Source organism: Chelonoidis abingdonii, chromosome 11 (assembly GCF_003597395.2).
Source record: "Chelonoidis abingdonii isolate Lonesome George chromosome 11, CheloAbing_2.0, whole genome shotgun sequence".
NCBI classification, from domain to species: domain Eukaryota; kingdom Metazoa; phylum Chordata; order Testudines; family Testudinidae; genus Chelonoidis; species Chelonoidis abingdonii.
Window position 1 is genome coordinate 60527326 of NC_133779.1, and position 13027 is coordinate 60540352.

The following is a 13027-nucleotide window of genomic DNA, read 5'->3' on the forward strand; positions in this document are numbered from 1 at the left end:
GACCCCACTCCCCTCCCAGAGCTGTATTTCCAAACAAGTCATCTTTTATTATAGTGATAACTTCTGATAATGAGCTCATAACCCCTTTGAGAGACCCTCCCACATTATGAACTAAACTCCTCTACAGAGAATCTCCCCTTATAGTGAACAATTTACCCCTTATTGAGAAGGTGTCTTTTTTTTTAATGAAGAAACCAGAATCTTTCTACAACACAGCTCTATTGTCTCTATCATCTTGACTGTGTCCGCCATTCAGATACTATTCCCAGCTCCAAGGATCTGCAAGCACAAGCATTTTATTTCATACAGCCTCAGCTTTCAATAAAACTCTGTTAATTAAGAAACCGAGCAACATGCTATTAAGGAGGAAAGGAGAAAAGCCAAGATTTCAGTGTCTGTTCTCAGAGACAAAATGGAGCCATTTTAAAGAGATGTCATTTCGACAAAGTCCCTCTGAACACCAGATCTCTCTAGCTGGATGCCCCCAAAATCACTCTTGGGTATAAAAAATGCTGCTCAAGTTATGCTCGCTGAATGCATTTACAACAGAGAAATCAGCGAAGAATCCTACCACAGGTGATGGCATTTTGTTCTTTGCTGTCTTCTATCCATCCACATGGAAGTATCTGTTCACAGAAATGTAGGGTTAGAAGGAACCTCAAGAGGCTTCCAAGCCTCTTCTCCCATGGCAAGACAGGACCAAGCGAACCTAGACCATCCCTGGCAGGGATATATCAACACAAGCAGAGCTGAGAGGGGAATCATATCTGTGGAAGGGTGGAGTTCACTGGGTTAGTTTTGCCCCTGTTGATGTGGGGGATAGATTCTGGCCGCACACGGCCGAGGTTCCCAGCTCTCAGCAGACGCATAGTGCCTAGAAGACCTGGGAGTCCATATCTGTGGACTTGCTTTTTGTGTTCACAGTGCTGCTGGCGGCCTCCTCGCTGAAGGCACTTTCAAAGGCTGAGAAGAGGGAGCGGCGCAGCTTCTCTTTGAAGTCCTGACCCATGAAGACATAGAGGATGGGGTTGAGGCAGCTGTTGATGAAGGCCAGGCTGGCGGTCAAGGGGAGGCCAACCTTGAGGATGGGGTCCAGGCTGGGTGTCCGGTTCATCTCCAGGAAGGAGAAGATGTGATAGGGGAGCCAGCAGAGGAAGAAAGCCACAATCACAGCGGCAATGACCTTGAAGGGCTTCCCAGATCGAGCCAGTTGGTTCCTCTTTAGCTTAGCCAAGATGGCACCATAGCAGCACACGATGACGCTGAAGGGGATACAGAAGCCTAATATAAAGCGGCTGATGGTCATGGCCCAGTGGTTGGTTTTTACCATCCTGATTCTCTGCTCGTAGGTGGCCCCTTCCCCAGCTGTGTCGAAATTGTTGTAGCAGTTGATGATGTTCTTGTTGCGTGGGAAGGGTGCCGTGTCGCGGAAGTATAGGTTTGGAGAACACAAGACCAAGGCCAAGACCCACACACCCAAGGCTACCAGTAAACCCAGGTTGGGTGTGCGGTGGTTTTGGGCCCACACAGGGTGCACTACGGAGATGCAGCGGTCTATGCTGATGACCATGAGGAGATAGACGCTGGCGTAGAGGTTGAGGAAGGCCAAAGTGCTGTTGATCTTACACAAGGCCCTTCCAAATGGCCAGTGGAAGCCCAGGGCTGTGTAGGCCACACTGAAGGGGAGAAAGAAGGTGAAAATGAAGTCAGCCACAGCCAGGTTAAGAAACCAGATGGTGTTGACTGTCCTCTTCATCCGGAAGCCGGTGATGAAGATGACCAGCCCGTTGCCCGTCACTCCCAGCACGAAGGCAATGGAATAGATGATCATAGTGACCACATGCATTGTATCGAAGAGCGGGTGCTGGTTGGCATCTTCATAATCATAGCCAAAGTCATCAGAATAGGAGGTGGAGGAGACATCCAACAGAGTTGTGGGGAGAGAGGTGCCCTTCACCGCCATGGGGATGTCTTCAGTTCTCTCCGTCTTACCTCTTTCTGTCCACCTGTCACAAACCAACACAGCTCATCAATTAGTTATCTCCCCTGGCAACCTCCCAACCAGCCAGTGACTTGGAGGGAACACTGCTCTTCAGAAGGGCCAAGGGAACTTGGGACTCCTGTATTCTGTTGCACCACATTTACACTCGGTGAGAAACTTGGACACAGATGATAGAGAAAAGGGACCAAGATACTTTTCTGGCCCCTGACTGGTAAATTAACTTACTTATTTCCTGGTCACTACATTAGGTCAAAGTCTTCAAACTCAAGGATGATGATAAATTGGAGAGGACTCAGAGAAGAGCGATGGGAATAATTCAAATATTAGAACACCTGCCTTACAGTGAGAGATTCTAGGAGATCCATCTATCTGGCTTAACAAAGAGAATTTCAAGGGGTCCCAGTCTATAGGTATCTACATGGAGAACAAATATTTGACAATGGCAGTTTCAAAATCAAGACTGGATGTGTTTCTAAAAGACTGGCTTTAGTTCAAGCAGGAATAACTGGAGGGAGGTCTATGGTCTGTGTTGGATACCATTGGGTGCTCTCTAATAGTGGACTTTTCAGTTCGTTGATGATTCCAAACCATCGAGGAGGAAAAATTGTTTCAGATCGAACCACAATGAAATTTTTTTGCAATTTTCAGTGACTGAAAAAGTCAGGAAAAATCAGTTTGGAGAACCAATTCCTTCAACCTGAACAGAATGATTTCGTTTGGATCTCAAGTGTTTTTCATGCCTTTGAATAATTTAAAAATGGATAAAATTCAAGGATATTTCAAAATGAGAAGTCATTTCGAATAGTCACTTTTCGTTTCCAAAAATGTCCAGTGGAAACATTTCAATGGGGCGGGGCTTGTTTTTTGGCAGGCCGAGTGGGGGCAGGATCCTGAAATGAACAATTTAGTGAAACCAGCCTGGATTCATGAAATGTTTCAGTGTCACCAAATCTGCATTTTTCACTGAAAAAAACAATTTGATCAAAGTATTTCACCAGGTGATGATACTCAAGAATCTGTAGTCTGCCAGTGGAGGGCACCAGACGCTGAGAAATTAGATGGAAAATCAAAATGCCTGTGGTATGTTGTGTGTTGCACCATGATCAGTGAATTATTTACTACTATTTCAGTGGGGTTTAAATTATTATTCAGCACAGGCCCTCCCATAGTTACCCCACTATGACCTTCAAACCATGCAATAGGGGACGAATTACCCAAATGTGGGAACCTGGCAGGGGGGAAGGTTTCTGTGCCCCCCAGTGATTAGCAGGCTGTTCGTTAATAGCTTCCCTCCCACCCAGGATACGCCTTGCAAACTTTCAGAAAAAATTGGGGATGATCAGCAGGCCTGAGTTCTATCCCCATCTCTGGGTAGGGAGAGGGGTCCGGGGGTTAGAGCAGGGTGGCTGGGGTCAGGACTCCTGGGTTCTGGTACTGGGAGGGGAGTGGAGTATGGCACAATGACTTGGGGGTCAGGACTCCTGGGTTCTATTACTGATACTAGGAGGGAGGACTGGCTTTTAGGGTACCTGCCTCTGGGATCTAGTGGTTACAATGGTGGGTCCAGCCTGGCTAGCCAAGTCCATAAATCTGGCCCATTCCTTCTGAGAGGCAGCCTCTCCACATGAGAAAAACTTCCCACAGTCAGACCGCCCCTACCCTGAACTCTGCCCCTAGTTAACTGATCTGTGCGGGAAGAGCAGGGGCTATCTCCCCAGCTTTTGGGGGGCAAAGACCTGGAGGCCGTGAGTTAAACAAAGGGCTGAGAAGTGCACGGAAAGATTTGTAAAATCTGTAGCAACTGATTATAGTAAACGCTGGTAACCTGGCAGCTGGAAGGATCTCTGCCCCCCTCCCGTGGCTCTCAGTCCGCTACTGCAGCCATTTCTTCGGCACACCCTGTTCAAACACCTGCTCTTCGACAAGCAGGCCTCAGGATCTGTCCCACCCGATGTCCCAACCCAGGGCCGGTTGTTAAACTGGAGAAGAGGAAAGAGACTCCACGCCACACCCGTCCCAGCGCCACTTCCTCTTCTGCACGAGATGGGAGCTCTGCTTACTTTAGATATTTATTTACCCCTCCAGAACCAAGAATACAGCCCAGCAGTCCTGGTTCCCAGCCCCTCCCAGGTGGGGGAGAGAACCCAGGAGTCCTGGCTCCCAGCCCCCCTCTAACCCCTAGACCCAACTCCCCTCCCTGGAGCCATGTAGAGAACCCAGGAGTCCTAGTCACCCTCTTATACCTCTGAGTGCTCACGGTGCGTGTGATGTCTCCTTTCCTGTCTGTGGGGCTCTCTAAGAGTGACCTCCCCTGCTGATCCTCTTCTCTGAAGCCAGCCCCGTCTGCTCTTCTGGGGTAGAGGATCTCAAACCCTTCAGAGGCCCGGGATGGCTTTGTATTGTGCTGTCAGCAAGGCGTGATCCACAGCACTTGACCAACACAGGAAGAACACTGAGCTTCTGACCCAACAGAGAGAACAGCGGAAAAGTGATGTAATCCCTGAAATCTGCACAGGCGTGGAACAGGACTCCTGGGTTCTATCCCTGGCTCTGGCTGAGGAGTGGGGTCTAGTGAGTGATAGCAGGGGGGTTGGGAGCCAGGATTCCTGCGTTTGGCTCTGGCTGAGGAGTGGAGTCTAGTGGGTTAGAACATGGGGAGCTGGGAGTCAGGACTCCTGGCTGCTGTTCCCCCACCTGTGGGTCTAGTGGTAAGAGTAGGGGGATATTGTATTAATTTATACTAACGGACCCCAAAACTCAAAGTTGTGACCACAAATCTGAAACTGTTCAACATTAAACAAGGTTCAGGGTTTGCTCCACAGAGTCTGCAGCCTGTCTCGACCCCAGCAAACACCCTTTTATTAAAGAAACAAGGAGAGGCGGGGAGAGAGTGAATGCCTTTGCAATGTAAATTATTAAGTCAGGCTTTCACTTGAACCATAACCTTTGTGCCCTTGGACGCAGAGAGATTTGGGGAAGGGAAAAACCCACCTGATCTGACAGTGTTTTAGCTGGTGCCAGAGATGATCCCTGTCCTTTGGGGGTTGGAGGAGAAGTCATCTGGGTTGGGCTGGAGCCGGTGTCCTTGCCGCTGTTGTTAAGGTCTGATGCTGTTTCCTAGAAGACAAAATGGGACAAAGCCACAGAAAAAGGTGAGAAAATCCCATCAAGGCCAGAAAATGCTGCTTCTGTCTCCTGGCGTGACTCTTGCTTGCAACTTCACTGCTGGAAAAGCCCCACACCAAGACCTGGCAAACTCGTACCAGCATCAGACTGTGCTGGGTGCTGCTTTTAGCCACCCCTCTGGACGCAGAGGAGTGGCAGGGCTGCAAAATACACAGGTGTGGCTGGCCAAGCCAGGCTCTTTTTGGCCAGGTGGCAAAAGGAGGGGATGGGAGCAAGACAGGGAGAGGGAAAGGACCCACAAAGTGGAGTGTCTGACTTCACTGGTGATGGTTACGGCGTCCATCAGTTACGCCCAGTATCCGACACTCCAACTGTGGTTCGCTGATCTCCACTCCCGCACGTCTCGAGTTTCCCTGGCCTCAGCTTAGCACCCGCCAGACTTTGGGGTCCTCCTCTTTGGTTCCCTTTGGCACCTTTTCCCATCGACGTCGATCGTTCAAGGAGGTTGTGACAGAGAGGGAATTTTCACTCACTTCTCACAGCTGAACTCGCAGTTACGATTCGTTTGCAGGCCCAGTTATTACAACAGGGCGGGACAGTAGTGGGGTCTAGTGGTTAAAGCTGGGAGGGCACTAAGAGCTTGGGGACTTGCTGAGGTGGGGGGAAGGGTAACCCAGATCAGGAGCTTTACAAAGCCCAGGCAGATCACCTGGAACTTCCGCTACTTCCATGTGTTGCAATGGAAACTTTTCTCTGTCCAGCTGGGGACCTGAAGTCCCCACAAGTTCCTGTGCCACCCTCTCCCCCTCCCCCTCTTCTATGTTCTCAGCAACATGAGCTCTCTTGTGGTTCGTGTAGCTCGGATGCCCCCATGGAGCCAGACTCCTGACTGGTGTCCATGGCATAGATCCATTGACTGAAACACATCACTTTGCTGCAGCTGGGGATCTAGCCCTACTGATTCCAGTGAAGCTACGACCCATTGACCTCAGCTGGGATCTGCCCCATTGACTCAAATGGAGCTACTTCCCATTGATCCCGGCTGGGGATCTGGCCCCATTGACGCCAATGGAGCTGCAGCTGATTGACCCCATTTGGGGGGCTGGCAGATTTGCTTTGTCTTTCTCCCACAATCTATGCTGAAGTTCAAAGTGAGTTTAATACATCAGCTATAATGAGAGACTTGGCTAAAGTAGATTAGATAGATAGATAGATAGATAGATAGAGGGGGTGTATGGGGATAGATAGATAGATAGATAGATAGATAGATAGATAGATAGATAATATGGAGATGGAGAGAGGGGGGTGTATAGGGAAGGGTGCATGGGTGGTGAGTATAATAAGCCCAGGGAGGAAAAGCCTCCTCTAACCAAGCCCTGGCCCTTCCAATGCTCCACAGGGTTAGCCTCCCCAAAGCGGGGCTCATGTGCCGGCCATAGATGGAAGGGTAGTTTGGTAGATCAGTAACAGGGAGTTGTTCTTCCTCCTTCCTGCCCTGTCCCACAACTGTAAGTGAAGCGGGTTGGCAGGACTTTGCTCAATTCTGCCCACAGAGTTGCAACTTCCCCAGTTGATGAAATGGCTGGTGCTTGTGGAGCTGAAACCATGTGGACGGTGCGTGCAGACTGTCAGTCCTGGCTCCTGGGCCCTGCTGCCAGCACTGGGAGGGGAGTGGAGTGTAGACGGAAAGCTACGGCCAACTGATACCAGCTTGGGGTCTGATCCCACTGACTCCAATGATGCAAAGGCCGATTGAGCTTAGCTAGGATTCTGGCCAATTTGCTTTTTCTTTCTCCCACAAGCTATTTTCAAATTCAAACTGATTTTCATGCATCAGATATAAGGAGAGATTTGGACAGAAGAGACTTTTACTGCATCTGTTGTGGTGAGCCGAAGCCTAAGTAGATTGATGGTCTGTATCGGGATAGATAGATAGATAGATAGATAGATAGATAGATAGATAGATAGATAGCCCCCCTCCAGTTCCCACTGATCCAGGCACTCCGTCCTCTCCAACCTGCAGAATCCTAAACCTACAGTAACTGAAACAGTTTGAGATGATGTTACTCATGTGTTACTAAGACCTTGTCTAGATTACAGAGTTTTGTTGACAAACGTTTTTCTTCTTTAATTAAGCAGTTGCGTGTCCACATGAGCTCCGTGTGTCGGCAGCGCGCGTCCACACTCGTAGCTCTCGCACAGACACAGAGAGCAGCTCGGTGGGCTTTGGGAAGGGTTTGCAGCGCCTTGTGGGGCAGGGACAGTGTCACACAATGCCGGTGTCTCAATCCCATCCTTCCATGGGCATCCAGCTAGCTTGCCAGCTGCTTTTCAACTGAAGTGTGGGGGGAGGAGGGGGAACCCTGTGTGACAGGGATCATGGAGGCGGGGGAGACATCAAGACTAGTGTGTATTGGAGGAGTGAATATGTCATCACATCAGAAAACAAGAACGGCCATACTGGGTCAGACCAAAGGTCCATCCAGCCCAGTATCTGTCTACCGACAGTGGCCAATGCCAGATGCCTCAGAGGGAATGAACCTAACAGGCAATGATCAAGTGATCTCTCTCCTGCCATCCCTCTCCACCCTCTGACAAACAGAGGCTAGGGACACCATTCCTTACCCAGCCTGGCTAATAGCCATTAATGGACTTAACCGCCATGAATTTATCCAGTTCCCTTTTAAACGCTGTTATAGTCCTACTGCTCACAACCTCCTCCGGCAGGGAGTTCCACAAGTTGACTGCGTTGCGTGAAGAAGAACTTCCTTTTATTTGTTTTTATTTGTTTTGTCACGCTTTCTTTAAGTTCAAACAGTGGCTGTAACCAACTAGACCTGAGGTAGAGGAATGGGGACACCCCTGACATTACCCCCCCCGCCTCCCTTCCCGCTCTGCACAGCACAGCACAGCAGTCCCCTGCCCCCCCACCCCGAGCTGTGTTCCTTTTGCCAACCAAACTGGGTTGTCTAGACAAAGTCTGAGTCTCCACGTACAAAAATGATGCAATAAACAGAGGATGCTTGTGGCACAGACGTGCGGCGGTTATAGCGTTCGGGGGTGCATGGGACTGCAGGTTCCATTCCATTCCCAGCTCCGGAGGAGTGTGGGATCATGTGGATGTTGGTTCAGTGTTCAAGAGATCAGCATTGCTGTACAGAGCACGGTCTCTAGGGGGCATCTCCTCTGACATTGGCGATAACCGTACCTAGCAGACCACAGCAAGAAATAGCCATGGAAGATATTTTATGCGAGAGAGTGAAATTCATAGACCCCAGGCTGGAAGAGACCATTGTGATCATGCCGTGTGATCTCTTGGATAGCACAGGCCAGAGAACTCCCCCTAACTAATTCCTAGAAAACACCCAGTCACTTTAATAAGACTAGTGAGGAGTTTAGGGATGATGGAGGGATGACAAACGGGAATGAGGATATGGAGATGGATATTACCGCATCTGAGGTAGAGGCCAAACTTGAACAGCTTAATGGGACAAAATCGGAGGGCCCGGACAATCTCCATCCGAGGATATTAAAGGAACTGGCGCATGAAATTGCGAGCCCGTTAGCGAGAATTTTTAATCAATCGGTAAACTCGGGGGTTGTACCGTACGACTGGAGAATTGCTAACGTAGTTCCTATTTTTAAGAAAGGGAAAAAAAGTGATCCGGGTAACTATAGGCCTGTTAGCTTGACGTCTGTAGTATGTAAGGTCTTGGAAAAAATTTTAAAGGAGAAAGTAGTTAAGGACATTGAGGTCAATGGTAATTGGGACGAATTGCAACATGGATTTACTAAAGGTAGATCGTGCCAAACCAACCTGATCTCCTTCTTTGAGAAGGTGACGGATTACTTAGACAAAGGAAATGCGGTAGATCTAATTTACCTCGATTTCAGTAAGGCGTTTGACACGGTTCCGCATGGGGAACTGTTAGTTAAATTGGAAAAGATGGGGATGAATATGAAAGTTGTAAGGTGGATAAGGAACTGGTTAAAGGGGAGACTCCAGCGGGTCGTACTGAAGGGTGAATTGTCAGGCTGGAAGGAGGTTACTAGTGGAGTCCCTCAAGGATCGGTTTTGGGACCGATCTTATTTAACCTTTTTATTACTGACCTTGGCACAAAGAGCGGGAATGTGCTAATAAAGTTTGCGGATGACACAAAGCTGGGGGGTATTGCTAACACGGAGAAGGACCGGGATACTATACAGGAAGATCTGGACCACCTTGTAAACTGGAGTAATAGTAATAGGATGAAATATAATAGTGAAAAGTGCAAGGTCATGCACTTAGGGATTAATAATAAGAATTTTAGATATACATTGGGGACGCATCAGTTGGAAGCAACAGAGGAGGAGAAGGACCTTGGGGTATTGGTTGATAGCAGGATGTCTATGAGCCGCCAATGCGATATGGCCGTTAAAAAAGCAAATGCGGTTTTAGGATGCATCAGGCGAGGTATTTCCAGCAAGGATAAGGAGGTGTTAGTACCGTTATATAAGGCGCTGGTGAGACCCCACCTGGAATATTGTGTGCAGTTCTGTTGTCCCATGTTTAAGAAGGATGAATTCAAACTGGAACAGGTTCAGAGACGGGCTACTAGGATGATCCGAGGAATGGAAAACCTGCCTTATGAAAGGAGACTCAAAGAGCTTGGCTTGTTTAGCCTGGCCAAAAGAAGGCTCCGGGGGGATATGCTTGCTCTATATAAATATATCAGGGGGATTAACGTTAGGGAGGGAGAGGAATTATTTAAGCTTAGTACTAATGTAGGCACAAGGACAAATGGGTACAAACTGGATATTAGGAAGTTTAGACTTGAAATTAGACGAAGGTTTCTAACCATTAGGGGAGTGAAGTTCTGGAACAGCCTTCCGAGGGAAGTAGTGGGGGCAAAAGACTTATCTGGCTTTAAGACTAAGCTTGATAAGTATATGGAGGGGATGATATGATGGGATAGTTTAATTTTGGCAATTGATCTTGGATTATCAGCAGATAAGTCTGCTCAATGGTCTGTGAGGGGATGTTGGATGGGATGGGAACTGAGTTACTGCAGAGAATTCTTTCCTGGGTGCTGGCTGGTGAGTCTTGCCCACGTGCTCAGGGTTTAGCTGATCGCCATATTTGGGGTCGGGAAGGAATTTTCCTCCAGGGCGGATTTGCAGAGGCCCTGGAGGTTTTTCGCCTTCCTCTGCAGTGTGGGGCATGGGTCGCTTGCTGGTGGATTCTCTGCAGCTTGAGGTCTTCAAACCGCAATTTTGAGTACTTCAATAACTCAGTCATGGGTTAGGGGTTGTTATAAAAGTGGATGGGTAGGATTTTGTGGCCTGCCTTGTGCAGGAGGTCAGACTAGATGATCATATTGGTCCCTTCTGACCTATGAGTCTATGAGTCTATGAGTCTATGATTTTAAAATGGTCAGCGATGGAGAATCCACCACAACCCTGAGGGAATTGTCCTAATGGTTACTTCCCTTGCTGTCAAACAGTTACAGTTCGTTCCAGGCTTCAACTTCCAGGCATTGGACCGTGTCAGACCTTCCTCTTCTGGATGGAAGACCCCGTTACATGTTCCCCATGAAGGTACTGACTGGGGTCAAGTCACCCTTTGACCTCCTCCTTGTTAAGCTAAATAGACTGAGCTCCTTGAGTCTCTCGCTCTAGTGCAGGTTTTCTAACCTTTCAGTCATCCCCATGGTTCTTCCCTTATCAGACTTTCTCATTCCCCAGCATTCTGCACTATAAAGTAGTGCTGAAGCCACATAGCTCTGATAAATCTTGAGTTTGGTGTTGGTGTTGTATTTTTATGATTTCCAGACTGTATTTTAAGCTCCTGAAGGTGTTCCTGGTTTTATTGATTCTGTTCCGGATGTCCTGGTTGATGGTGCTGCCCAAGTATGTGAATGTTTCTACATTGGTGAGAACATGATCCTCTATCCGTACTGGTGATGGTGAGGCAATATTAAAGGTCACGATAGCTGTCTTATTGTGGTTGATTTTCCGCCCATTTTGCTGGCTGAATGTGTTGAGTCGAGTTGCTTTTTCTTGTATATGGTGGTGGGTATGTGATAGGAGAGCGACATCATCTGCGAAATCCAGGTCTTCAACGGATGAGAAGAGTGTCCATTTAATGCCTCTTGGCATGTCTTCTGTTGTACGCCGCATTACCCAGTAGATGGCAATGTTGAAGAGGATTGCAGACATGACACACCCCTGACGTACTCCTGTTTTGATTTCAAAACTGAGCTCACTGTGATCAACACTGCATGTAAAGGTGAAACAGAAGCTTTTGATAATGTTGATTATACGGAAAGGAATTCCATATGCCCGCAGAATGTGCCATAGGTTGGTCCTCTGAATGCTGATTTTCAGTGGCATTCGCACTGCCCAGGTCCTGGCCACCAGTCCGGGGAGGCTCTGCATTTTAATTTAATTTTAAATGAAGTTTCTGAAACATTTTAAAAACCTTATTTTCTTTACATACAACAATAGTTTAGTTATGTATTATGGACTTCTAGAAAGAGACCTTCTCAAAATGTTAAAATGTATTACTGGCACGTGAAACCTTAAATTAGAGTGAATAAATAAAGACTCGGCACAGCACTTCTGAAAGGTTGCCGACCCTTGCTGTAGAGTCACAAATTTTAGCAAGATTATTCTTAAGTACACCATTTTGTCTTTCAACTGCACCTGCGCTCTGTGGGTGGTAGGGACAGTGCAACAGGTGTGTGATACGTAATACGCAATCCAGGTGTTGAACAAGTTGTCTGGTAAAATGTGTACCCCGGTCACTGGACAGAGTGGCAGGAATTCCCTTGGCAGGCATAATATGATTTAATAAATATTTGGAAACAGACAGTGAGTCAGCCTTGCGACAAGAAAAGGCTTCAATCCAACCAGAAAATAAACATACCATAACCAAGATAAATTCATATTGTTGACACTTAGGCAAAGCCCTGTCCATTTTCACCTGGTTGCTGTATACCCGAATGTTGCAGAAAACATCAGTCAGCCGGGTGCGATAGTCACCCGGATTTTCTCTCTGTAGCTGTTTACAGCAGTGTATGGCCATCCAGTTGGTTTTAGGAGTCCATACTCGAGGGATGGCTTCAAGCAGATTTTTAGCGAGGTCCTTACACTTTTCCCGGTATTCAGCGTCAGGACCGGTGTCTGGCAAATTAGAGTGGCACTCACTGATGGGACAGTTTGCTGTTGTGAGCCATTTTTCATGCTTGCTAGGGGTTACAAGTAGCTTGCACAGCTGCAGGAGGTCTGCCTCAGAGGGTTCATAGGTGTCGCACATTAACAAAAATTCCTCTGTGAATTTGGTAGGATTTTCCAGGGGCTTCGGAAAACCTTTTACAATTGAATGGCGCTCTCTGTGGGTCCAGGGTTTATAGTTTCAAGTGGGACCCCCTTCTTGGCCCCCAGTATGCAGGACTCGGAGGGGAACCTGGACAGTTTTAGAGCCAGAGCACAAGTGGTGGGCCCAATCCTTATTCAGGTTATCTTTGCATGTGTAAGGCCACATCTAGACTACGCGCCGTATCGGCGCGTTAAAATTGATTGCTCGGGGATCGATATATTGCGTCTAATCTAGACGGGATATATCGAACTCTGAGCGCGCTTATATCGATTCCGGAACTCCACCAACCCCAACGGAGTTCCGGAATCGACATGGCGAGCCGCGGACATTGATCCCGCGCGGTGAGGACGGGTGAGTAAATTGATTTTAGATATTCGACATCAGCTACGTTATTCACGTAGCTGAAATTACGTATCTAAAATCGATTTTACCCCGTAGTGTAGACCAGCCCTAAGAAAAAGCAGAGGAGTCAGGCAGACTGGAGGGTTTGCGGGGAACAAGAGATTTTTCTTTACAAGCCTGAGCGGTATCAGAAGAA

General features: G+C 48.0%; 1 protein-coding gene across 3 annotated transcripts in view; it reads right to left on the bottom strand.

The window, feature by feature from the left end:
• Positions 1-280: 280 nt before the first annotated feature.
• The window catches only part of LOC116838273 (chemerin-like receptor 1), a 15039-nt gene continuing 2292 nt past the window's right edge, over positions 281-13027 (bottom strand). Inside the window, exons 2-4 of one of the 3 annotated variants that reach the window (XM_032803320.2) lie at positions 4994-5119; positions 4246-4462; positions 281-2006 (exon numbers count right to left, since the gene is read on the bottom strand). In XM_032803320.2, coding sequence (XP_032659211.1) covers positions 875-1963 — 1089 coding nt within the window. In that variant the 5' untranslated portion in view covers positions 1964-2006; positions 4246-4462; positions 4994-5119 and the 3' untranslated portion in view covers positions 281-874. Of the gene's footprint in view, positions 2007-4235; positions 4463-4993; positions 6907-13027 lie in introns of those variants that run through there. The other 2 variants (XM_075071181.1, XM_075071182.1) reach the window with 2 other exon arrangements.